Raw genomic sequence first — 25,887 nt, forward strand, 5'->3', positions numbered from 1 at the left:
CTGCGGAAGAGACGTCACGTTGTTGTATTATATTATTGTGCGTTTGCTACAGTTCACCCCCTCGAAAAATCCCAACCGTCTGCTTTAGACGAAGCACAAAAGCTCCGCTATAAACCTTCAGTGGCATTAAATATGCCATCTGGCAAAAACTTTAGACGGAGGAGGGACTCGTCGGATGTGGAGGAGGATGAAACGACTAAAGAAGTCAGGTAAAAAAACTACAACGAGATCAACATTGCTAACGTTAGCTACACGCCATGTTAGCTAATGTTGCTAACGGCTCTGTCCGTTAAAGATGCTTACTTCATACGTATTAACTGACTTTCTGTTTTAACATGTTGTGTTGTTTAGATCAAAACTGGAAGAGGCTAAAGAGCTACAGAGTTTGCGGAAACGACAGACCGGAGTCAAGTAATGTGAACGTTATACCTGTAATGCTGTTTCTCAAACGATATGTTTTAATAGACTTATGAAACATGATGCATAATTGAATAATAATGCTACCTTTTCGTTTAGTGTGACCGCTCTATTGGTTGGGGATTTACTTCCGCCAGAGGATGAAACGGATGTAAGTGACTTTTTCTAGCATGATATACATTCGGTTAATAATTATGTGTGTTATTTGGCTATTTGTTTAATCTATCGTTGTTAAAATTAAAACACGTATATATCTTATAGAATGACCCTTTCAAACTGAAGACTGGAGGAGTTGTAGACATGAAGAAAGCCAAAGACAGAAATAGAGACATGTAAGTTGCACTTTGCTTTACATAGACTCTTGATTGCAAATGTATGTCATATAACAGTGTTTTGACTTCAGATTACCTCTGTAATCCACCCGCAGGACAGAAGAGGAGACGGACCTGAACCTGGGCACTTCCTTTTCTGCTGAAACGAACAGAAGAGACGAGGATGCAGACATGTGCGTTTTTTTTTGTTTTGTTTTTTACATTTGCGACATACAGACACCACCTCGCTGTGTTTATTCGGTCAGGTGAAACGTCCGTCCCAGTGCCCACCTCGTACAGACCGGCCAGCCCACCATTTGATTGCGTGAGCATGTATCTTCATTTTAGGCCATAAGATCAACACCTGCTTTTTGTGGTGGGTAATTTCAATTTGAAAGATTTATGAAATCCTGCATTTAACACATCTAGAATAACGAAAGACACAACATTGACATTTATAACATCATGGACAAAGTTGTGAATACAGACTCTGTTTTTAACACATGGCGTCAGAGAAATATTTAAAAATCTAATTTCTTTCATAAATCAACCCTCACAGGATGAAATATATTGAGACGGAGCTGAAAAAGAAGAAGGGATTAGTGGAAGCCGTGGAACAGAAAGTTAAGGTGAAAAATGCAGAAGACCACCTGTATGAGCTGCCTGAGAGCATCCGAGTCAATTCTGCCAAGAAGACGGAGGAGATGTTGTCCAATCAGATGCTGAGTGGGATCCCTGAAGTCGATCTTGGCATTGAGTATGTATAAGTGATCTCAAGAGGATCCTTTGTTGGTCACATGGCAGTGATTAGCTTTCAGAAATGATACAACTCTGTTACTGACAGCCTGTTTCTGGGATTTCTTTCCCAGTGCAAAAATCAAGAACATTATTCAGACAGAGGATGCAAAAGCCAAGCTGCTGGCGGAACAAAGGAACAAGAAAAAAGACCAAGGCACATCATTTGTACCCACTAACATTGCCGTCAACTACGTCCAACACAACCGCTGTGAGTCCCTTCAATCTGTAAACCTTGGGTTTCAAATAGCGAGAGCACACCCAAAGGTAATGAAAGCTAAAATGTTGATTCAATATGCAACTGGCTTTTTTTCAGTCTATCGTGAGGATGTAAACGCACCACAGAGGCACCAAAGACACAGAGAAGAGCCCAAAGCAAGGCCGCTGCGTGTGGGAGACACTGAAAAACCGGGCCCAGAGGGTAAGAGATGGTCTACAACAATGCACTGTTCAATAACGCTAGACTGCACAATACTAGTATGATCTGTGTTAGCATAATTGAACAATACCATACACAAGTGTACTTGTTTTAAAAAACTTTTCAGGCATTTGTAAATAGATTTAGATATTTCTTACAAATATAACATCCGCCCACTGCTCCTCTGAAACGTACAATCTGATTTATACCCTTTTTCCTCTTACTCCAGTTTCTTCACCAGCCAACTTCCGTAAGCGTCCAAACAACGAAAAGGCCACCGATGACTATCATTATGAGAAGTTTAAGAAGATGAATCGCCGATATTGAGGAGCTGGATGTTTCCGGGAATAATTTACTCAACTGTAAATCCATCTTAATAAAGCTTGAAGGCTCTACATGACCTATGAATATGAGAAGACTTGTTTTCTCTAACAACCGCTAATAAAAGGACTCCCAAGCAAGCCTAGGACTTTGTAAATATTGTACAACGTCATGTGGTTAATTAAACAGTACATCGGCTTTGTGATGGAAATTTTAAGGACAATTCAACATTGATGTAAATTGCTCAGGACTTGCTGATAGTTCAATCGAGTGATGTTTCTGCTCTGAATTGTTAGAATTGCTTTTCATTGTTTTTAGGTGTATAATGTGTTTTGCAATGTTTCAAAAAAAAAGTTTTGTAAAATTACAATATTTAAGTTGTTCTTTAATGTAAACAGTTTAAAAGCAAAATAAAAGGCAGATACAAAACATTACAACATAAATGTAACCTACATTTAATCAAAGTAACTCAATACAAAACAAAGCTGTACACTGGTCATTTACTGCAGCAAATGGTAACTAACAAAAGTGAGTGCACTTTTGGCTTAACTTTTAGTTAGTTTTATAAATGTATGCAGATTCATAAATTCAACTTCCATGCCATTTTAAATGAGGGAAATGTTCCATCTGTGTTACACAGGACATAATTAACAAAAAATACATGTGAAAGTTTTAAGTACAGTTTCTGTACTTTATTCTTTTGCTATAATCCATGTTTATGCAAAAGTCTACTATTTAGTCCATTACAGTGGCAGACAATCCGATACTAATTCACAACGTGTAACAGAAACTAAATTTGCCAAACCACCAAGCCTCTTCAGTCCTCTCCTCACGGTTTCTCTATGGAAGCTGCCCCGTGTCCGTTGAGGTGGTGCTGGCCGTTTGTCTCCTGTGCAGCCGCTCCCTCCACGTCCTCTCGGTCGCCCGTCGTAGAGCTGCAGCTGCTGCCTGGCGAGGCCCAACTGTCCTGCCGGCGGTACGCCTCGTACAGCGGCAGATCAGTGCTGTCCCACTGACTGTAGCTTTGCAGAGCGGAAACCAGTAGGAGGCAAATAATCAGCGCAGCACAGAAAGAGAGGAGCAGACGAGAGCGGCAGGTCAGAATAAGCACATTCACCCACATGAAAGGCGTACAGACGACAGAAGCGTGGAGGTTACTGAGAAAGCACCGGAAACTGGATCGACACCCAAAACGGCTGCATACTGATTATACTGTAGTTCGAGCTTTCACTTATTCCCTGTTGAGTTTAAGTTCAGCAAAAAAGTGTGATTAGTTGCTGATGGAGGGGAAAGCAGAGTGAGTGCAGTGAGGAAGGACGGCCAACACCCAGCATGCTCCAAACCGGACTGAGAGACGCTTCTCAGTGCTTTCTCACAGAAAACAAGACACACTACTACAGTGTTTTGTCTGCTTTATTTCTTAATCATTCTGGATCTTCGTGATATACAAGTGCAATCACACATGGGGTCGATGTCGCCAGCATGATGACAGCTCAAGTCCCTTCCGCTTTTATGGACAGAATCATTTAAACATGATCTCCTTGCCGAGCTTTTTGCTTTTTTCGACTTCGATGGATAATTCTATCATACAGGGCATCCCTTTTACATTTAGGATTACATATGAATTATATTGAGAAAAAGATACATCCATAAATATATACTATATCCTGATAATGTTTGAGTTTTTTTCAATGTGGGATTGTCTAAAAGAGATTCCATACCAAGGTTTGTTTTGAAATCTGCCAGGTTTTCAATAGGAATCTAACAATTAATTAATACAATAATATTTGCTTTAATTTTGATCAACTCTGCCTGTAACTTAAATTAAAACATTTTCGGTAGTAAACGTACAAGAAAAGGCATCGATTGCTATATTTCACTAACCTGCGTTAGTGTGCCTGACCGGTAACATCTCTAAAGCCTCTTTGATGCTGTGTAGACCAAGCGAAAGTCTTTGGTATTTATAAATAAACTTAGCAGTACATCAATGCCCTAACCGTTTTCTCTAAATTATGAAATCTATCTGAGCACCATTCCAAGCCTTTTGGCTTTCAAACTGCATAGAAATCTCAAAAGTACATTTCGATCTGTGATTGTTCAACAGCTGGATAAATGTAGACAGTTAATATTGTCCAATTGACAAATGTCGTAGCAGAAAAAAAGTCAAGGCACTTACTAATCAATAAAGTCACTTAGTGAGATGCTCTCCATAGCAATGACCCCAGCAAAGATCTGAGTTGATAAATACTGTCTGGTTATGTCAAAGAGATCAATTCAAGCCAAAAAATGTCTGCTTTAGATGCAGGAAGAACTAAACCCTTCCTTGAGTTCAGGGGGGAATGTTGAACGTGAGACACTACATAGTGTGGGGCGTTGCACAAGAGAGGGGAAGTGGGATGGGAGCAAGTACGCGCCTACTTGTACCTGGAGGAGTAATATTCTTCCTCTAGCTCATACAGGTCGATGGCGATCTCGTCACGGAGCGAGGTCAGTTTCTTGTCACACTCCTCCTGCAGCGACCGGAGCTGCTGGTTCTGGAGGCTGATGGCATCGTTGACCGAGGGAAAGTCGTTCAGAATCAGGAACTGCTTCAGATCGGACACCAGCTTCATCAGGGACTCACCAGCTCGCACCTGAGCCGACAAATCAGAATTGGGGAGATCAAGGCCAGAAATGAATCGTGCATTTTTGCACCATCTCGGATGTCTTGAACCCGGCAATCCTACCAGTTGGTCAGCAAGTACGAATTCACGCTGTGAAGCCAGACTTTATTCACTTCAGAAAGAAGCAAGTTCTGCCAAAGCTTAGAGGTTTTGTTTTAGTCATGACACACAACACAAGAGGCCTAAACAGCCCATACACACACACACACACACACACACACACACACACACACACACACACACACACACACACACACACACACACACACAATATGACTGAAGAGGCGAACTGAAAGACTAATGACGTAGTTAGTAGTACTCACGATGTTGGCCGCTCGGACGTGCATCTCGTAGTGGTCCTGCTCGGCTTGTGTTGCTCGCGCCACCTGCGTCTCTTCCTCTATCTGCAGAGAGAGAGAATATTAACGATTAATATCACGAGCATGGAGGGCAACGGTGTTGTTGAGAGAAGGGAAAGGATCGGAAGCGGGAGTGAGAACCGGATAAATGAGCTGAAGGGATTCAGCCGCTTAACGCACCTTCGCTGTTTTGATGATCTCCGTGAAGTTGTCCAGAATGGACCTGATGTCGTCTTTTAGTCTCTTGTTGTAGTTCTGTAGCAGGGACTCTTTGCTTTGAGGGAGGACTCTCTGGTTCGCCATCGCGCGCAGGAACAGGGCAACAAGGCGCGGTGTACCTGTTCACATCACGCGGACATTCCGCTAACGTTAACAGTGGGTTGTAATCAAAACAAGGGAGAAGCTAGCTCGCTAACTAGCTAGCATTACAACGTGGGTCATTTTCACAACAGAAACGAGATAAATGTGTAACGTGCGTGGTTTTATTGAATCTGCACAAATGTATAATACATATATTATAAGTTCCGTAATGGTAATCACTTATTCTTACCGCACACTTTGAAAATAATGTCGTCAAAATGTGACCCACGGCACAGCGTTTGCTCTTCTTCGCAACATTTAATGTTGGTTGACTTCCTGTGTGCGTGTGTGTGTGTTCGCCCTCGCGAAAGACGACTAACTGCCGTAGACCAATACATGTGTGTGTGTTTGTGTAATGCACGGACTGTATAGAAGACGGAATAACACGTAACCGTTTTTCCATTTTCAAGAAGATCGAGAAAGGTACTGTGTAAATAGGCAAAACATAAATTGTGTGGTATAAATAACAATGTAACGTTAATACAGTTTGAGGCTATTCTAAATTCAGTATTGTACTACTACTTGCATACATTTGCTTAAACAGATACATTTAAAGATGATAAATGACTCGGATTCATTTAATAGTTTTTTTTAATGACATACATGGTTTTTGAAGGCAGCCTCCGCAGCATAACAAGTATTTTGAGTGCTTTTTTTTGTCCAACAGTAAGTTGTTGAATCGTCCAAAGATTCCCTAAACAACACTGATTGAAATACAATATACAGCTGTTACAATCAAAATACATTCTTGGGGAACTGACTGTCAGTGATTATGTGCAACCTTCATGTGAACAAGGTGGGTGGGAAAAGGGAGTATTCAGAAAAATGATTGTACATTTTGAAAGCAGAGGATTTTAAATTGCAACAAAATAACATCAATTAAACTTTGGACTGAAACAGGTTGCTTCCCCGTTCTCAAAAGTGCCACGGTGGGTACCAAAGAGTGTTCCATGATTTTACAAAGCAGAAAGAAAATTACAAATGATTTCATGATTATGGAATTAAATTAAAAAGGAATGGCATTGATCAGTCAACATGCAATTTCTCACTTACAAGATACTACTTTAACAATCCCTGACTGGAACTGTGATGCATAAGTGCTGTAGCTATTTGTGTGACTGGAGAAAAACATCTTTTTTAAGTTGCAAGTAAGGTTTTTACTTCAGTTGTTCCTTAGTGTGAAGAACAGTCATTAGGAGTTTAAAGAGACCTGCTGAAGAGCTACATTAGAGCTGAATGACAGTATGGGTGCATTAGCATACTGGAGACAGCAACAATACATTTCACAAGATTGTAGACAAGTACTTGGTGTTGAATGGGTGTGCAACAAGTGAAGTAAATGCAGCAGTTTCAGCAAGAAGGGCACAAAAAGCAAAGGAACTATTCTGATGTGTGGAAGTGTCAAAGTGTAAGGCTTCAGAGATATAAGAAAAGCAGGTGTTTTACATTTATCTAGCATGAGAATTACTATAATGTTTTTTTCTAGGCCAACATTTAAACAGTGTGTATGTTACATGGAACAAACACTTTTCATCCGACAGGACAGTGAACATGCAAAATGCAAACGAAACAAAGTTTCATGGTATATCAACAGATATTATCCATGAAATTGTCAATGCATTGATTTCCACCATCCGCCTCATAACATACTGTCATTCTTTGTTGAAAGGACTTTAAGATTGTAACGTTGTTTACAAATGTCTAGCTCCCCCTAATTACAAATTTCCCTTCCAAGCTTCTGAGAAGTTACGATCGCGCAATGGAGGAATGAGGCGTCATCAGATCATAGTTTCACAGTAAAGCTCAAACACTCAGGAAATCAAACCGCAGAAGCTGCAGACAATGTACAAAGTGTGGCGTCTTACAGCTGACACAAAAAGTATCTGAGGTAAACAAAATAATCAAGCACTTGACCACCATATTGTCTTTGTGTAGATGTACGTACCAAAAGGATTAAGGAGAATGCAAAAAGATGTGACAAAGATAAAAATGAACTAGGAGTTGTTGTTTTTTTTTACTTAGAGTATTTTAGCTTTCAAGTCTGAAAGACCTCGCACTGTCCATAATTGGAGCCAAGAATGAAATCCATGCAGGCCTGCAGTCCAGCTGCTGGTGACAGCATGCAGTTTGCATAATTCAGTGATACCCACCGCCCTGAGCGCGGAGTGTGGCTTCAGGGCTTTTCTTGCGGGGCCTTGAGGTGGAACGGTGCAGAGACGAAGGGGTCCACGGCGCTCGCCTCTGAGGTCCATGAGTGAAGATGTTCTGCGGGGGCCGACGCCGCAGCGCCGCGCCTGCTCACGTTAGCCGCCACTCGATGAGCGGCCGGGGGCTGCTGGGGCACAGGTCCCTCAAAGTGTCGGGAATATTTGGCCAGAGCTTGTGGGCGGAAAGGTTGTTGGGCAACTTCTCCCAACGCGCCTTGATCGGGGGTCACGGCGTGCACTCCGGCGGCGTGAGGATGCTGACCTCCGAGATTCTCCTTTCTTTTTCCGAAGGGAGCCTGAGAAAAAACATCAAAGGCCTGCGGAGCGGCGAGCGGGCCACGTGGGAACGGAGCGTTGGCGAACACGTCGGCCGCTTCGTCTTGCACACTCTGAAAGGGGGCCTTCGAGAAGACGTCGCCGGCAACGCACGCCCCTTTGGCCGACTCGTGTGCCTGTTGGAAGTGATTGTGCGCAAAGGTGCTCGGAGTCGGTTGGTGGAAGGTAGCGGATGGTTGCGTCGTTGGTCCGGCGCTGCAGTGCGGTGACGAGTGGAGGGCCAAGTCCGGTCCTTGCTCATCTTCATCCTCAGAGTCCAGCAGCAGCGGTCGGGAGCCGCTGAAGTCATGTGAGGCTGCGTGACTCTCCATGGCGCCCTCATCCTCCTGCTCTTCCCTATGGCCCGGTTCTTCCTCCTCCTCCTCCTCATTGTCTTCATCTTCATCACTGGAGTGCACACATCCCTCGTTTGCTTGAGAGTCTGCCGCCGGAGGTTCGGTCTCCTGTCCCTCTCCGAGCACAGAGTAGCCATTACTCTGCCTCTGAACATCTGAATGAGAGAGCAGACGGGGAGAAGCAGATCAGAGGTGAGCAGATCTTACAAAGTACAGCGTCAGTAGCTGGAAACTTTACCACCTGAGGTCCAGCTGATAATTCATCGACCACACTATCAAAATACACACGCGCACACACACACACACACACACACAAACACCAGCGATGGATCACCTGTAACCGCTGAAAAATCAATACTAACGACCCAACAGTGAGAAACCGGCATGAGACTACAACAAATACGGACACACTCTTCTCTGAACAGGTCACAACCGACAGACGAGACTGGCCGACTCGACCATTACAACATCGAACAACCTTGTTTCCACAAATTAGTGTCAGCACAGCTGCAGAAGCCTGAACCTTCCAAAACAGTGCCTCGTGTTAGTGGAAGCAGCGGCTTTGCCATTAGTTAGAATTGATTGTGTTGAGGTAGAGGGAATCAATAGGTCTGTGGAAACAAGGACAAAGACCTTTCACAGCAACACAGAGGTAATTAGGGACAGACAGATTAGCACAGACGAGCAGAGACAGTCTTACCTCGGCAGGGTCGACAGCAGCTGTTAACTGGCAGCTCTTGGGCAGATGTTAGTTGCAGCCGTTAAAAAGGGAGTTTTTGTTTGAGGCCTTTAATTTCCTTAATCACTTTGCTGTCCTTTTAAACTGTTCACAGTCCGTTTCACATATTGTACACTTGTCTACATAATTTGATCGAGAGTAAATCAAACTGAAGAAATATCTACAGATCACTGGCCAGCGCTGATGACTCAATCAACAACTAACAGTGAGACAGCTCACGTGATCACGGAATAACAGCCATCAATGACCTGCAGTCTGTCTATCCACGGTCAAATCAGACAAAGACTACCAAATTCTAGAACTCAAAGCCCTTTTTTCCCCCACAACAGCAGTGAACGGTGATGTGTTGCCAGGGAAGGTGAATAGGAAAGAAAACCTAGAACAGTCCTTTAAATCTCAGAGCAAAGCTTAAAAAAGGAAAACTGCACAAGTTGTCTGACTGACAAGTGAGGCTGATGGTGCTTTTACTAAGAGCTGCAAACAAGAAACATAATCTCTTAATGAATTAAAAAACACCAAAAATGGAATAATCCATTTTCAGAGACAATAACACCTGCTTCCTACTTTGCTATTCCGATTACACATAAAATAACGGGACACTTATTTTACACTCACAATAATGCGTTTTATTCATCATTTCTCATTCTAAACCGTGATTCATAAAAATAGAAGTCCACACTCCACAATGTCCCTGCTTTGGCAGCTGAACGCCTGCCAAATTAGGTCAAACATTTTGATATAAGTAATTTCTATACCTGGCGCCATATCAGCCCAACCAGCACAACAAGTACATGGTTTAACACAGCAACACAAGTTAAACTCTACGGCAAAGGCGAAAACGCTACAGGATACAGCACTGTGGTGTCTGATAAGAACATGAAGCGTTAATGTAGGATTGCATAGATTAGCCACAAAAATGCAAATGACTTAACTAAAAAAACATTTGTAGCAAAGAAAAAAAAAAAAAAATCATAGTTGCATCAACCCATGCAAACATTACTATTGCTATCTAACGTTAGACTAACCTTCACAATACGCATTACTGGGGCAAACTCTTTATGCATAAGCGTAAACACCGGCGATGGCATTTCGGCAGAAATTATTTCAATTTGTATGTATGTAGTTTGGTTTTCTACGGTGAAATGTTCCCTAAAAAGAGATTTATGAGTATTCAATAGACCTTGCTTGGCTAGAGAAAAGCCAAAATGAAAGATATTACTCGCAATGCCAGATTAAAGATCAGACTTAAAACAACTTGAACAGGTGTTCTTCCCAATTCACGCCTTTCTTAACCCAAATAATTGAGAACAGTTGTCAGAGATGCTACAGAGATATCAGGTTACTTCCGTCATTAGCTGTTCGTTACTGCTGTCTCTCACAGTAATGTACAATAACTTACACGACCCAGTATTATGTACAGAAATGCTGTAGAGAGATATTAAAATTACATGAACACATTTGTATCAATTATGACTTACAAAGCAAAACCACTAACTTAATACGTGACACAAAGGGGGAGAAAGCACAGAGGGACTCTGGACAGAGGAGCGAGGCAACATCTTCGCAAACTACAGCTTCATTACACAAATATTTATTTTAATCTATATATCCTCGTAAATTTTACATATTTGACAACGGTCGTCAGTTCATACATTCATTCTAAAAGGTCCTTAAATAACAGTCACATTTATTCATATGATAATAGAGACAATGCCTTTAAATATTACACACAAAAAAGTCCACTTTTACCAATGCTGACAAGAGAAAACACTAACTGTGATTTTATGTACATGTAAATGATTTAGTCTCTTCTGGCTAAAATGAACGACGCGTTGGCCAAATGACCTCAGCGTCCGTGGTAAGGGTGGCGTGGATAGGCAAGGGGGAGGTCTGTTCTCTCTGACCTTTGTATAAAACTCATTTGTTAGCACAAATAGCTCAATGAAATCCACGTTGTACCTCGGTATCCGCTTCTCCAAGTCTGCTCATTCTCACTGACCCTCAGCGTGGGCTGACGCATAACGAACACCAGAATTATGAAATAGTTCCTTTAGCTTTGGTATGGCTGCAGGGCAAATGATCGGATTCCCTTTTGTTTTGGCTGTGCGATCTTTACAATGGGTCAAGTATACGATGGCCAGTTTATGACCTTACATGTAATGGAATTATTAAAAGAAAAACTAGAGTCAACTAAATCCTAAAAAAGGTTTCTATAATTGCAATGGAGCTTGATTTATCCGCCATATTAATGCGGACTACCCCCGATTCAGGTGTAATTTTAGGGGAAAAGATTCCCTGCTTAACATCCCATTGGGGGATTTGCTGAAGCTGCAGTTGTGAATACATGTGCTAAGTTAGCTTCAATAAATAGCAGTGGATTTCTGATCTATATTGGAATTCTAGCAGAGAAAGGCTAAGATGGTACAGACTCTCCTCAGAGCCTCCAACAGTAAACCACAACATAGGAATGTGTAAAGACGGCCCAAAGGTCTCCAGCATTACCTCCTCGCTCCTCAGTCTGACCCCTGACACAAATGAGCATGCCTGAAGGTGGCTTGTTTAATAAAGCTTCAGCCTTAAACAAGCACAGTGTGCGGCTGTGATCAAGCAGTCTAGCGTGTGCTCGTGATCAGCCACCATGGCACCGTGCACTCAATGAGGGAAGTTAATGCAAATATGAGCAAAGCATGAGGAAGACCATGGTGTAGCTGGGAGAGAAGCAAGAGATATGCTCGGGCATTAATGAAAAGATGTTTTTACAGCGTGGGAATGTCAGCCGCCAGCCGGGATACAATAAGCCAGCTTATCAGGCAACTAGAGATGGAATCGAGGCCAAGGAGGCACATGAAGAGAGAGGTTCCACCAAACAGATCTATGCTGACTCCTCGGTTCTCATAAGGTGCTACGCCAAGTGTCCCAGCTTCCCCAACTACATCCCCTACCCTCCTCCCATCCCTCAGTTAGGATTGCACACTGCCCCTTCGACCTCTCCCACCCCCTCTAGAGGTCGATGAGCTGATCCACCAGCAGAAGGGATCGGGCCAAGTTGGGGAGGCTGGACTCTGAACTGCCACTGTTGCTGCGAGAGTGGCCACCTGAAACGTGCCAGAAAGAGAGAGAGAGAGAGAGAGAGAGACAGAGAGAGACAGATGGACATGGAAGGAGAGCCGAGAGAGATTGTGGAAAAACAAGCAAAAGAATAAGTAATGTTAACAGAGATGGAATGTTGAAATCAAGAGCGGGGAGTTTATGGGAGGGAAAATGATGGCAGAGCAGAGAAACGCATGGAGGGAGCAAATGGCAGGAGGGGGCAGAAGGAGAAAGAAAAACAGGCATAGAGTGAGCTGGCGTAATCTTTATACAGCGGCATCATTACAGGGGGAGAGTAAGGGAATGCCATCCTAACATGGGGAGGCCTTCAAGATAAACTACAAAAAGCCTTGAACACCTGCAAGGCAGATAATCACTGGCAGTATAACATTAGAAACAGAGAGGAGGAAGACGACGATGTGGATAAAAAGCCTTCATGTGATAGCACATCCATACAAGACTTCACATCAGCAGTCACACTTGTGGAACTGAATTATGCTAAATGCTAAGGCATTTCTCTTTCTGGCTCATAGCCTGGGCTTCTGCAGTTTGGAGTGCTCATCTTGGGATTCTGTTAACCTTACCTTGGTTTGAGTTTTTGGAGATGAGCACAGGAATAGGGTCAAACTCGTCTCCGTTGCCCTTCTCCCCACACGACATGAGGAAAGCAGAGTCTGCGGTGAAGGTAGAGGGAGTGAAGGATGGAGGGGAAAAGAAGTTAAAGGAAGCCAAAGGAAAGAGCAAAAAGAAAGTAGGATGCAAGTAGGTTAAGAATAGATGGCGGCAGGGCAGATGCAGCTTTTAAAATCTGTGCATTTCAGGTGGCTTTTCACTCCTCTGCAAATAAGTCAAGGGTCTGGGAGGTTCTCATGTGCCTGATTCAATCTCCCTTCCCTATTTGAACAGGTCGTCCTGTTGTTGGGAGAATCTTTAGCTTGTGATGGGCGCAGAGATAAGGCTAATGGAGACCTTACCAGAAGCCACCTGACCAGGCAGCAGCTCCTCCAGACAAGATCCAGAGCTGCAGCCGGGGTGAGCAGAGGAGCAGGAGGAGGAAGGCAGAGCAGAAACAGACTGGTTTGCAGGAGGACAAGTATGAGACAGAAGGTCGCAACCCAGCAACGAGTCCTCCCCTGTGAGGGAGTCTGAGCAAGGATGAAACAAAGGCAAAAGAGAAAAAGGGGTCATAGTAAAAATAGGGTTGTTAGTTAAAGTTACAGAGGGAAATGCATTTTGTAAGTGAGGCTGTGTCTAATCTCTGGAGGCATAACATCAGAAGCAGAGAAGAGAGTCAGTGGGGAAATGGCATAAAAATACACTGCTAAGTCCGGGGCAGGAACAACACTTTAACACGTGGCTATGGCTGATAATAAAATAAATCTGTAAATTATTGTCATTGAATAGGTCACTTAACACCCTAGAAACCCTCTGTGATGGAACTGTTCCACTCACTGGAGTAAGCAGCTATTTGTTGTTGCAGGGTTTTAGCTTTGCGAGCGTGAGCTGACACAGCAGTGCCAGTCATTGACAAAAAAGGCTTTCTACTCCTAAAAATAGAAATACTGCAGTTGAAACAGAATATATATATCCACAACTAAAAATCCACACCCATTTCTGCCTTCACTACATGGAGACAACGAGTGGAAAAGACAGTAGGTGAGATAGATCTAGGAGAGAATAATGCAAGAGAAAATAAGATGGCCTTAGAAGCTACGAAAAAACCCTAGTGGGTTTTTGTGACTTCACGATCATGTGAGAGAAAGAGGAGAAGGAAGGCGAGGAAGACTCATGTGGAGCAGGTGGGATTTAAGAGCGAGGCAGGGGACAAATAACGGCGCTAGTACCGTTGATGGAGCTCTCTGCGGCAGTACCGAAGGGGTTGGCCAGGGTTAAGAGGTCAGGGAGCAGCAGAGAAGGTTCAGGGGACGTCAGTCCCTTAATCAGCTTCTCTGTGAGCCAGCCAGACAGGAGAGACGAAGAGACGTAATGGACAGTTAGCAAGAGAGAGAAAATGGCAACGTGGGAGGACTTTGTAGACCAACAAAAGAAGGAGCAAATAGACTTGATTTCAGTTTACAAAAAAGTATGATATTATTATCATCAGGTTGGCCACATGGCATATATAATGTTAGGGGCAAAACATGTTCAGGTGATAAGAAAAACATATGTAAGGAAGATGACTTGCAATCAGGCTGCTTGCATGAATACCAAAGACCAATAATACGATCAGATTATTTGTTAGTTTATTTATTATTATTATTATTTAGTGCAAACGCAACAGCCAGGCGAGAGAAATCCCATGCAAAGGACAAAACTAACCAGTTGGAATTATGGTACCAAAAAACTGCCATGCCGTGGCACTGTCCACACAGCAACCCGCCAAACTCATTTACATATTATATTATTAAAACAATTAGAGACTCGATTAAGCTCAAATAGACAAATTACCAGCTTTTCACTGCAGCTCGTACTTACAGAGGAAACTGCTATGGGGCAATGTGGGGTGAGGTGGGGGGGGATCAAGGAATGTGTGTTGGCTCAGAAAATGGCACAGCAGATATGATCTTTTTCTCCCTTCACTATTGGAAAGAGGCCAGCACTGATTAAAGGCTTTTTACAAATCCTAACATATTCCATTTAAAGTCAATGAAACCAATAGACAACATGTGTAATGTTAGAAATGTCGAACAGTATCTTATATTTTTTAATTTTGCTCCAAAGAGGCATTTATCCAGTCTCTGCTTGTCTCTATCCAGCCTAGGCTGGTTAGAGACGATTAACCACACCCTGACTATGTTGACCCAACTTTTGTGTTCTCTCCGTTCTGGCCCTCAACAGAAACTACACAAAGGAGGTCATACAGCTACAAAGTCGCCACCACTTCCAAAACAGTAGAGGCTAAACTGAGAAGAACATAAAGGGCTGGGTCATCATTTTAACAAGACAGCAAGATCAACTTCCTCTAGTTCTTTGTGGTACTGGTGAGCAGGCTCCTCCGGCAGTAAGGCAATCCAATTAACAAAGGAGAATTTGTCCTTGGCGTTACCGGGCAACAGCGAAAGCACAGATCCGCAAACGAGATGGGATCTAGCTGCAGCTATGGCCTCTATTCATGGCAGCTGACAAGGAGCCACTGTGAGCCGCCTGCTTGGTCAACACGATAGGGCCGTGTACAAAAACAAACCACTAAAGCTCATAAACTGACCCCGGAGAAGTGTGTTTTCCAGGAAACTACTTTTGTAAATAAAATGGTGACTCATAACCTGATGAGAATATATTTGCTCAAGTCTGAGATTCTGAGGGGATTAAACACACGGCTCTTTCTGTGACTCGAAAATTACCTGTGGTGTCTGAGAGGGAGAGGCTATTAAGAGGGTCCGGGGCAGTCAACAACGCTGGACCTGCAGTGAGGATGTCTGCAGATCTTTCAGCTTAACGTTATACAGTGAAAAAAAGATGGAGAAGAGAAAAAGTGAGGGAATTTGAAAGCATGTACAACATAGAAGACTAAGGGATGGACAACACATACGCTTACTTTTATGGCAACTCTAGACATTTGCCAAGACAGCAAAACATAAAACGAGGTCATAATCCAACAAGTGGTTGAATTCCAACCCTAAGAAAAGCCTGCGAAAGTATGCAAACATTACGATAATCACGCAAAGACTTACCTGGAAAAGCAATGAGCCCTGGAATGAGATTTTCAATGGAGCCCGTAGCCTTCTCTGCTGCTGCAGCAGCTGTGCACAAGCACACAGCAAAAGGTGCAATTTCCTTTAGATCACTAAAATCTGCCGATGCCGCAGGTGTTCACTGCACAGCGATGACGTTGCACTTACCCTCAGCCAGCTTGGCAAAGTCTTTGTTAAGGAGCTCCTCTGCTGTTAGTTTGGAGAAGTTATCATCCCCAAAGGGGTTCCAGCTCGGCTGAGTGTCGGGCGCAGCAGGAGCTGCCGGGGCGTCAGCGCCACCCGCATGATACACACTCTGCTGGGACGAGCAAGGGGAGCCGGATGGAGTGGTGCTGGCTGATCTGCAGTGCACAGAGGTGGAAACAAAAACTCTGTTAAGAGTGCACAGTAAAGTTTGATCATGGATGTCAGGTCTGTGGACACTGGCCTTCTGATGTATGCAAATAAGTGAGTTATTTAAAGACCGAATTGAGTGACTCTTCTTACTCCGGATTCCCCGGGAGGTAAAAGGCTCGTTTATTCCCCCCTCGGGGGGTTCATTCATATGAATGGGCTTCCTGTCGCCCCTCTCGGATCCGTGCCATAAGAGCACAGTTCATCCTCAGATCACGGGAGGGAGTGAATTCTGCTCACTTGGACTTGTTGAGGCTAGCCTCAGCTGCGGCAGCCTGGAGCAGCTGGGTGGACTTGCTGACTGGAACCCCGAACACGGCGCTGTGCGTGACGTCGCTCAGTATGCGCCTGTGACCGCTTTTGGGCGCTATCTTTGGCGACGAGGGAGGCGTCAATGACCCGACTCTGTGAGTCACATGACCAGCCTTCTACAGCGAGGACAAAAAGATACAGAGGAGAACCAATTAGATGAAAATGTAAGTGACGCCAACAGGAAGAAATTATTTTTCTTCAAAGTACAACAGGAAAATCCCCAAACACACAATAAACAAGCAAGCAAGTTTCACCAGAAAGCAAAATCTGAAAGAAAAGAATGATTAAAAATTCCCCAAAAACCACAAGGAAAGAGAGATAACCTGTTATGGAAAACAAGAAAGTTTGTACAGAAACAGGTGCACCTGATAGATAATGGTAACAGAAGGAAACTGAAGAAGGTCATTATAACAGTTAAAAGAAGCAGTAAAGCAACACTAAGTTATTTGTTTATCACTTATTATACTTAAATGCCAAAAGGAAATTTTTCTAAGATGGCATTCAGGTTAGCAGATACGCCTACATGCCAATTACAGTCGCATTTAATATTTTCTGTGACACCATTCTTGCCTTCCATCTGCCCCGGAAGAGAAAAATTACAAATTTTGATGTGATTGGTTAGAGACAAGCTGCTAATCAACTGCGAGACCCAAAAGAGCAGCCAGACGCAAATAAGAGTAGGATGTTACCACGACCTCTGGGTCAGCCGCAGGGACGACTGCAGACTCAGGAATGGGGGTCAGATGAGAAGCTGCAGTTTCATGGACAGCGGCTATATGCTGCTGGTGTTGCAAGGTAATAACTGGAGGAACAGGTTTATGTTTGGACGGCAGCACGCTACACGCCTGAGGCGCTTTTTGTATTTGCTGCTGCTGGACGAGGCTCTGAACCAGTTGATGCTACATAGGAATACCAAACAGCGAAAAAAAGAAGAAGGCCCCGCTTGTCATCACTTACAGCTCTTTGGCAGTGCAGCAGCCTTTAAAAAAATACTTTTCAGGATTTGTTATTAACTTTTCAAACAGTATTAAAACTGTATATCAAGTTGCAACCAAAGACAGAAGGGAAGGAATGAGAACTTTAATTTATCCAATAATATTTGTATTCCTAAAATCTGTGTCCGTATGTCAAAGATTAAAACCTGGAGGACTGGTATCGCATTTTGTGTTACTGCATCAGGAGTGGGATTTAAAACAGCAGTAAGTAACAAACTGATAATCCAAAGTGTTTCTCTATTGGGGTGTATCACAGCCAAGCCAGTACCCCCTGTTTGCAAATGGTTCCACACGACATACAAGCCTTTTCAACTGGGACAACTCGTCTGGAAACAGGGATTACTGATGTACTCTGCCTGTAAATTTTTTTTTTTTTAAATGACATCTAAAATAACTCAAAATAGTCTTTGTCATTGTCACACAGCTTTCCCTCAGTAACCCTGTGAGGAGTTCAAACAACCAATGTGGCTAAGAAGTGTTGCCATTCCCATTTCAGCACGATGTCTACCTGCTGGTTGCTCTGTGGGCTTAAGAAGGCTGCGGCTTGCTGCTGCTGCTGCTGCTGCTTCATGAGGAGCTGCTGATGCTGCAGTGTGGCCTGCGGCTGCATGTTGGCGGTCTGAGCTGATGACGCTGCAGCCTGTGCAACAGGAGCCTGTTGGACCGCTTGGACAGCAGCTGGGACATTGATGCCAACACCTGGAAAGGAGAAGAAGAAGAACGAGGTCAACATAGACCTCATCATTTACCACATCAAGAGCATATTTTTAATATGCTGTGTTGTGGTGTTTTACCCTGTTGGATTATACATCGTTGTTATAAAGTTATAACTATGACTCAATCTCAACACAGGTAAGACCAGATGTGGCTATTCATTCCATAAGGAAATTACCAAAAATACCTCCCAGCTCTACATTACAGTCAAATCCATGAGCGGTTAACCGTGCTGAGTTCACTACGAGTTAACGGTCTTCATAAACGTGTCACAGAGCTTCTCATACCTATTGCCTGTGGTGTACCCGCATTGGGTCTCTTGCGTGGGGTGAGAGCGGACTGGATGGGAAGAATGCCCGATATCGGCTGGGGCTGAGCCTGGCCAGCCTTCGGTCGTTGCCGAGGTGCAATCGAGGTTTCCAAGGTTGGAACGGGGTCTGTGATCCTGATGGAAAGAAAAGAGAAAATTAACTAGAGACGTAAGTGGTTTCATACAATGATGAAAACTCAAATGCTTTACTTTCACTCACCTGGCTTTGGTTTGACTCTTTTTGGCCACTGCTTCACTGGCTCGGACAGGCTCGGGGAGTTTTGCAGGAATAGGTGAATTCTACAACAAAGAAGATTTGTGGGGGGGTTTTTGATCAAAGATAAATAAACCAAAGAGCTTAATAGCTTAACAGTGCTGTATTGATAAAACAGTTTTAGTGTCTTAAGTGCCTATACTCTAGTATTGATCCCAGCTAAAAGGGCAAGGTCAGGAATTAGGTTGACACAAAAGACCAATTGCCGAGCTATTTTGTAAATACATTAGAAAAAAAATAAAAAAAATAAAATAAAGTATAAATAAAAAATAAAAATAAAGAATGGAGAGCAGCAAAAGCTTTAAAGTTAACATCCCTCAAATATTATGAATTACTTCACTTAGAAAAACCACAGAAACTACTGAACGTGAGACGCATAAAAAGAAAACCCGCCGAGTAGTCAATATTTTACCCCAACCCTACAGCATAGTCTAATCTCGAATTCCGGCCATTCCTCTTGTCATGGGGACTTACGTGTTCATTTGGGACTGGACACTCTCGTCGAGCCAGTTTAAAGGCAAAGTGGGATATTTGGTAGATGTCTGGTCTCTTTTCTGGGTCAGGTTCCAGCATGTACCCTGAGAAGTAAACAAACAATTAGAAGTCAAACGTATGAAAATACACCCTCTAATTCCCACACATATCTAGAGCACATGCTGCAAGTAGGGCAGAGTGAATATTCTGAGGAACCAGGTTACTCACTGATCAGACAGTGCATGTCGTGGGAGTAGCGGGAATTGTCTGGGATTGTGAAACTTCCATCACAAATAGCCACTTGGCTCTCCCCAAAAGGAAGTGTGAAGTAGCACAGTTTGTAGAGTAGACAACCCATGGCCTGCACAGAAAAGAGAATCAACACTTTTCATGTAAATGTGAGTCTGTGTCTATCGTGTTAGCTCTTACTGATGCACATGTGATACAATCACGGTGAAGAACATGATCACATAAGCAGCTAATGAACACAGTCCTTCTCACCCAAATATCTGCCTTTGTTGTGATAATCATTCCGGCGTAGAGGTTGACCATTTCTGGAGCGCGGTATGACAGAGTAGTGTACCTGTTTTTCAGAGCAGACCAATGAGCTCTTGAATTTTAATAAAATAAAAGATTGAAGGTGGAAAAGGCCCAGAAGACTCACTTTTTGATTTCTTCCTCCACAACTGCGACGCCCTCTGTCTGAGGATTTTGAAAGCAGTTGGTGGCACTTCCAAAATCACAGAGCACGTAGTGTCCCCGGTCGTGTAGAAGAATGTTTTCCACCTACGTGAGAAGACAAGATAAGACCTGTCAGAAGTCATAGTGAATGTTACAATTAATCGCTTCCAAATAATTAAGAGGGGCCATCAATAAGCTAGAAGTATGCAGTGAGTAGTTTATTGAGAAATAAATCAGACGTGCCTTGAGATCGCGATGGACTATTGGAGCCGGGCCCTGGTGGAGGCGAGCGACTGCTTCACACGTGTCACAAAAGATCTGTAACGCCTCGGCTTCAGTGAAGCCTGTTTGCAACCGCTGGTTCATTAGGTTGACCACCTGCCCGCCTGCCAAAAAGAAGTAAGTCAACAACGAGCGAGTCAATGCTATCCATTTAATAAACAACAAAGGGAACTCATTCTATCATTTTTTTTCTGTGAAAAATGCTATAACTTAATTTGTAAATTGATGGATATAACAAGGACTACGTCTCTATTTCCACAATAAATACAAAAGCTTATTTATCTTATCAGGTTCGATACAAGACAGCCAATGTGATACAATGTAGAACTGCATAATGCTTTGATTTAAACAGGGAAACAAACAATCATTTGAAAATAATAATAACATTTAAAAAACAAACATATATATACTGTATTACAATTAGTGCTTGTATAAACCGAAAAGTTTGAATGTTATCCATTTTAGACTACAAGCATCCTACAATCAAAGCATAAGATGGCTTCAACAACTATGTAGGGATGTTAAAATTGTAACTTTCTATAAATTGCACCACCACCCAGAAACTGCATGTATTCTGTGAAACAGTATATCTGTTCCCCACAACAACTGCGTATTGAATAGTTTCCTTTGAACAGGATGCTGTGAAAAGGGCAACAGCGCTTTGGATTCAATAAAGTCATCAACGGGAGGTGGACCCATTTACCTCGACAGAAGTCCATTAAGATTAGGACTTCCCACACATCGCCAGCTCCAACTGCAGTTATACTGGAGTCCAGGAAACCAACTATGTTTTTGTTCCCCACTAGGTCCCTCTGTGTAAACAAACACAGAAAAAGCAACAATGATTGAAAACATTTGGGTGAGTAAATGAAAAGAATACAGCTACACATAACTATTCAATCCATTTCTAATAGTTGAGTTTGATGGTCTGCCAGGTCACAGTGTCATGCTGATAACCATCCAGCAGCAGTCAGGCCACCCAGGGCGTGGCTGCAGGAAACTGGTCAGTGTTACTTTCAGTAGGGACTCCATCCAGGAAATGGACACGCAAGGCAGCTTAGATAACATTAATTACAAACCAACCCTTGTTACTAGCACTATTCCTGTGTCAAAAAGTATATTCTGATTTGTGCTTAAATGACATAGAGCTCTAAGTATTCATGGCTGGCCACATTCAGACCAAGAGGCTTAGAAAATCAGAACATTTCAATTGTGGATTTATTTGTATGCAACTAAATGTTTTGATGCTGTTAATTCCAGGGCAGGTTAACGTTACCAACCAATAACAGAATCCACTCTTACATGACCATCTCCTGTAAAAACACAAGGTGTGTAACGTACTTTCCGCTATCAGCAGTCCGTTTCTGGACCGTTGGACTTACCATTATCTGTATCTCAAGCTGGCAGACTTGTAAATCATGTTCATCGTTGACATACATCCTTTTCAGCGCACAACGTACACCTTGATGAGTCCGTACCAAAAACACGATGGCAAAACCTCCTAAAAATGACACACACATTTCATAAGCACAATCAAAATAAATATTAATATAGAATTAGTCAAATACATCCTGTTGTATTGCTTATTAAAAGGTGGGGGGGCAACAATTTCATAATCGTTTTGAGTGATATTCCAAATTGGTTAATTTCATTTTAGACTGCAGTCCCTGTCAGATGCTCTGTAGTTTCCGATCACTGTATCCAAGAAACACTCCTGAACAAGTAATGTCAAGCAAACAGCAAATCACTTCTCAGAATACAGGAAGTGAGACAAATCATGAGACAGTCATCCAAACCTTTGGTGGCAGTGATGCATTTGCAATGGGGAAAACCACAAGATTGAGATTTGCAGCAACTCAATCCACCAGCAATCACACAGCTGACCAAAGCATATTAAATCCTAAAACCGATATAAAGAAAAATAACCAGCCAATTGCAAGTCTGAGGCAATATACAAAGAGAGCTTTATCTTCACTGACTTCTAGATATGAGCATGTTCTGGATTACAGATTTATAGATATCAACAGGCCTCGGCTTGCATCTAGTCCCTCTCTAGATGTTGTGTTGACAGCGTGTAGCAGCTTCCACTGTTGTGTTCACAGATTGTATTGCAGACTCGTCCAGCCTGCATCACTAAGCTGAGGGAAACTCCATGTGACTGGTTTGCGCTGCGTGTGTCAGAGTTCAGCCGGTTGAATCCCCGCTGTCTCGCGCAGTCTAATCTGAGATGACTGACTGTAAGAAATTAGAAGGATTAGCATCTTTTTTTAAGCAACATGTTTAGCAGCGGTCCACAAACTCAGTAGGCAGAGAGAGCAAATAATTGTAAGCACGGCCACAAATAGGCTGGCCACTTTCTTGACGTAACCGACTTTCAGGATTATACCACTCCAGCCTGTGCATACTAAGAAAGAATACACCTTTAGGCACTGCAGCGAGGAAATGCTGGAAAAAATATTAATTTGCAATTTGTCATCAATTTGTAACGAAAATTTAAATACCATTTAGGCATTAGACTACTGCACATCCTTATAAAAAATTACCATAGACTAGAAGCCCTTATTTAAAGAAAGATTTAGCTGAAAAGATGGGATGCATTTGGGTTCACAAATGAGGGAATGGCCGACTGAACTCAATGTTGTGTAGTTCGATAGCAGCAACTGGGACACATTCATCCAATTCAATGTGTTACATCACTAGAATAGGGCTAATACTGAAAGAAATAATTATATATACAGACAAGACTTATTTTTGATAGTAACGACAAAAAGATGCGTCGTTGACAAACCTCAGATGATGAGTTGATCAACGTCTAAAATACAAAACTGCCATCACGACACGACTTCAAACAAACCTTTTGGTCTCAAGCGAATAGCTTGTGCGTCCCTCAGCCTGCGTAGGTCTGTTTAGTGTGAAAAGTGTCTTTGTTTTCAGCTAAAGGCAACTAAGGGAGTAGATGCAATAAAATATAATAAATAAATGAAATGAATATATACTTATAAATAAGCAGTTGACTAAAACCGAAACCACCTCAATACGTAGGCTGACTGACACTGGAGTGAATCACATGGCTAGCAGAAGAGATTCATTCTGGGAGAAAAATTAACTTTCACCGAGTGTGTAATATACTGTAATATAATATTATGTAATGTAATATAATGTTCTGTATAGTGCCTCACTCAAATAAATGTCTGCAATAATAAAGACCCAGGTTTTTCTACAAAGCCGATTAGATTAAAACTGTTTCACACCAGGAACGGTTTCCACCGACACCTCAGTGCAGGGTAGGACTGCAGCTAGCAGTCTAACCCCTTCATAAGCTGCGGTGCGGCCAACCAGATGGGGCAAGTCTATGGTCCTGATGAATTAATCAGTCTTCTTTCATCTATTATTTAGTAACACACACTCTTAGCTAACAGAGCACAGTGGCAGGTTCTCATTACAAAGACAAATGACCATGGAAACCTTTTAGCCTTATTAAGAAACCTGTTTAACGCGTACATAGTAAGACTATTTGCCAACAAAACGTGTCCCACCCTTTAATTGAATGATGTAGAATCACCAACAGCTAAGCAACCTACAAGGTTGCATTAACATGCCCAGATCCCAAGGAAATGTGTTATGAAAATACCGCCGTGTCACAAAGTCAGGGTTCAGGTGGAACGTCCTGATCCTTTTCCCTCATTGTACATCAACAATCAAAACTTTGGAAAACTACATTTACGACTCGTCACTCCCTCTGTAAATATCGAGACAGATGACTCAGCACGGCGGCGGTTCTTTACGACAAGACACAGCAGAAAATCCAGTTATGAAATAGTTCTCCCAGCCTTCAGGTAAAGAGTGCGGTTATGCAAAGAGAAGACAATCTGAATAACTGACAACTGTGTACACACCCTATATTACAAAAGAATGTTCTGCTTTTAAATGTATTATTCTAACTCTAGTGACAGGACACAGAAAAAAAAACAAGCTCAGGATTGGAGCAAGTTAATGTACATCAAGCTGCCTCAGGTGGTGACAGTTGATACAGTGACCGTACAGCCTTGTTCCAAAGGCATCTCCATCAGTGTCATATAGTGAAGGTGTGTGGGGGGGTCGTTGGCACTCTAGCTGGGCCGTAGACCAAGAAAAACAAGGCCACCTATTTATTTAACTAATGATCCTTGATCCGTACAACAATGTACAGGTCGAACTGTGGATACACACAACGTGTGTTTGAGTCACACGCTTCGATCCACTCCACAGAAAGCCACGCAGTTTACCTTCGGCGACGATTTCCTCGACGGTCACTTGATATCGTCCAATGGTGAAGACCCGTCCGATGAAGCTGCCACCGCCGCCGGAACCAGCGCCTCCTCCTCCACCTACTCCGGAGCCAGGCCCGGAACCCACCAGCTCCCGGCGAGAGTCGAAAAATTTCTTCATTTCTCCTCCCCGACGTTAAACAAAGCACGGTCGAGTCCAGGAAAAGTGTCGGAACAATAATCGGGTTTGGATACAACAGGTCCCCGGTCGTTCTGTAGTTGAGGTGCTGGTGTCGAGGGCTCAGGATTTGTTCCGACGATTGAATGAATGCCGTCGGCTAGCGTCAAAGCTAAATGCTCGCTAACTAGCTGGACCTCAAACTATTCCACACACTGCGGTGCGACGCGCCTTAGCTAACTCATGGTTCGAACAGCAGGCAGAGTCTGTACTCGTTTAGAAAACACTAAAACTGAACGTCCAAGCGGAAGTCACCGCTTCCACACTCCGAACCGAGAGTGGCTCTGGCGGCTAATTTAGCCAAGGCAACAAGCCCGAGAAAACACTTGTTAGCAGTTAGCTCACCAAGCTAGTTAGCTAAGCAGCTAGGTGCGGTGACAGCTGTCAGTTGATAGGCTGGCTGCCAGGTTGGTCCTCAGTGTCCAATGCAGCTTGTTATACATCTCCACCGGTATCATTCACCCGAAATGTTACTTATTTCGCTGCTTCACTCGTCTGTGTTGCAGTAAACGTGACGGATCTCCTCTGCTTTTGTGCGTCCAGCAGGCGTTGTGAAGTGCCTTAATGACAGAGCTAACGTAGCTACAAACAGAGTGGATGCTAACAGGGAGAGTCCTCTCTGCGGACTCCGTCCTCCTGGACTCCTCGCGATGTGATTGGTCGGATGAACGTCGACTTCCTCCCAGTCGATACGAGTCCCTTGTCCCTTGGCTGTGGTCCCCTATTATTTTTTTAAAAGGCCCCTCACTCTTCAAAAGTAACAACTTGACCCGCTCTGACTTGACTAGGTATATTTTATCAATGCAATAGTTTTGAAGGGTAGAAATGTTTATTATTTATAACAATTGCACGATGGCAACTAGGAGCTAATTTGTATTGATTGTTTAAGAACAATTGCCAAAATCTGCTCAAATGTAGGCATTC

At 43.0% G+C, this 25,887-nt stretch overlaps 3 protein-coding genes across 27 annotated transcripts; 1 reads left to right on the forward strand and 2 right to left on the reverse strand.

Moving 5' to 3' along the window:
* The first annotated feature begins 7 nt into the window (after positions 1–7).
* c13h9orf78 (chromosome 13 C9orf78 homolog) lies at positions 8–2,696 on the forward strand. The gene is made up of 9 exons (XM_040195383.2): positions 8–209; positions 352–411; positions 517–568; positions 679–749; positions 845–922; positions 1,288–1,485; positions 1,598–1,734; positions 1,840–1,944; positions 2,171–2,696. Exons 1-9 carry the CDS (start codon positions 133–135, stop codon positions 2,266–2,268), a joined length of 876 nt encoding a protein of 291 aa, XP_040051317.1. The 5' UTR covers positions 8–132; the 3' UTR covers positions 2,269–2,696.
* med22 (mediator complex subunit 22) lies at positions 2,617–5,975 on the reverse strand. Of its 2 annotated transcripts, none has more exons than XM_078086826.1 (5): positions 5,835–5,975; positions 5,465–5,622; positions 5,249–5,329; positions 4,687–4,895; positions 2,617–3,278 (listed from the first exon to the last, which is right to left on the reverse strand). In XM_078086826.1, exons 2-5 carry the CDS (start codon positions 5,585–5,587, stop codon positions 3,092–3,094), a joined length of 600 nt encoding a protein of 199 aa, XP_077942952.1. In that variant the 5' UTR covers positions 5,588–5,622; positions 5,835–5,975; the 3' UTR covers positions 2,617–3,091. The 2 variants fall into 2 exon arrangements, with proteins under 2 accessions (XP_077942952.1, XP_040051320.1); XM_040195386.2 differs by having other exon boundaries at positions 2,617–3,284.
* Positions 5,976–6,217: 242 nt separating this feature from the next.
* aak1a (AP2 associated kinase 1a) lies at positions 6,218–25,677 on the reverse strand. Of its 24 annotated transcripts, none has more exons than XM_078086805.1 (20): positions 24,744–25,621; positions 21,861–21,979; positions 21,182–21,290; positions 20,440–20,582; positions 20,180–20,301; positions 20,017–20,098; positions 19,744–19,876; positions 19,516–19,619; positions 18,988–19,067; positions 18,745–18,902; positions 18,252–18,442; positions 17,444–17,647; positions 16,677–16,861; positions 16,191–16,384; positions 16,023–16,091; positions 15,693–15,782; positions 14,196–14,300; positions 13,326–13,496; positions 12,936–13,025; positions 6,218–8,677 (listed from the first exon to the last, which is right to left on the reverse strand). In XM_078086805.1, exons 1-20 carry the CDS (start codon positions 24,904–24,906, stop codon positions 7,818–7,820), a joined length of 3,372 nt encoding a protein of 1,123 aa, XP_077942931.1. In that variant the 5' UTR covers positions 24,907–25,621; the 3' UTR covers positions 6,218–7,817. The 24 variants fall into 24 exon arrangements, with proteins under 24 accessions (XP_077942931.1, XP_040051302.2, XP_040051304.2 ...); XM_040195368.2 differs by having other exon boundaries at positions 16,677–16,864; XM_040195375.2 differs by lacking the exon at positions 6,218–8,677 and adding an exon at positions 12,257–12,356 and having other exon boundaries at positions 16,677–16,864.
* Between the last annotated feature and the right edge of the window lie 210 nt (positions 25,678–25,887).

This window comes from Gasterosteus aculeatus, chromosome 13 (assembly GCF_964276395.1).
Source record: "Gasterosteus aculeatus chromosome 13, fGasAcu3.hap1.1, whole genome shotgun sequence".
Classification (NCBI taxonomy): domain Eukaryota; kingdom Metazoa; phylum Chordata; class Actinopteri; order Perciformes; family Gasterosteidae; genus Gasterosteus; species Gasterosteus aculeatus.

Coding starts and splice junctions, on each gene's coding strand:
- c13h9orf78 (XM_040195383.2), top strand. CDS start 133: ATGCCATCTGGCAAAAACTTTAGACGGAGGAGGGACTCGTCGGATGTG. Junction 923..1,287: donor AGAGACGAGGATGCAGACAT/GTGCGTTTTTTT, acceptor CAACCCTCACAG/GATGAAATATATTGAGACGG. Junction 1,486..1,597: donor GAAGTCGATCTTGGCATTGA/GTATGTATAAGT, acceptor TTTCTTTCCCAG/TGCAAAAATCAAGAACATTA.
- aak1a (XM_040195368.2), bottom strand. CDS start 24,906: ATGAAGAAATTTTTCGACTCTCGCCGGGAGCTGGTGGGTTCCGGGCCT. Junction 20,583..21,181: donor CTTAATGGACTTCTGTCGAG/GTAAATGGGTCC, acceptor TCTTTTTGGCAG/GCGGGCAGGTGGTCAACCTA. Junction 8,678..12,935: donor CTCCAAAAACTCAAACCAAG/GTAAGGTTAACA, acceptor TCTCTCATTCAG/ATGTTCAGAGGCAGAGTAAT.
- med22 (XM_040195386.2), bottom strand. CDS start 5,587: ATGGCGAACCAGAGAGTCCTCCCTCAAAGCAAAGAGTCCCTGCTACAG. Junction 5,330..5,464: donor AGATCATCAAAACAGCGAAG/GTGCGTTAAGCG, acceptor CTCTCTCTGCAG/ATAGAGGAAGAGACGCAGGT. Junction 3,285..4,686: donor GAAGAATATTACTCCTCCAG/GTACAAGTAGGC, acceptor CGCTCTGCAAAG/CTACAGTCAGTGGGACAGCA.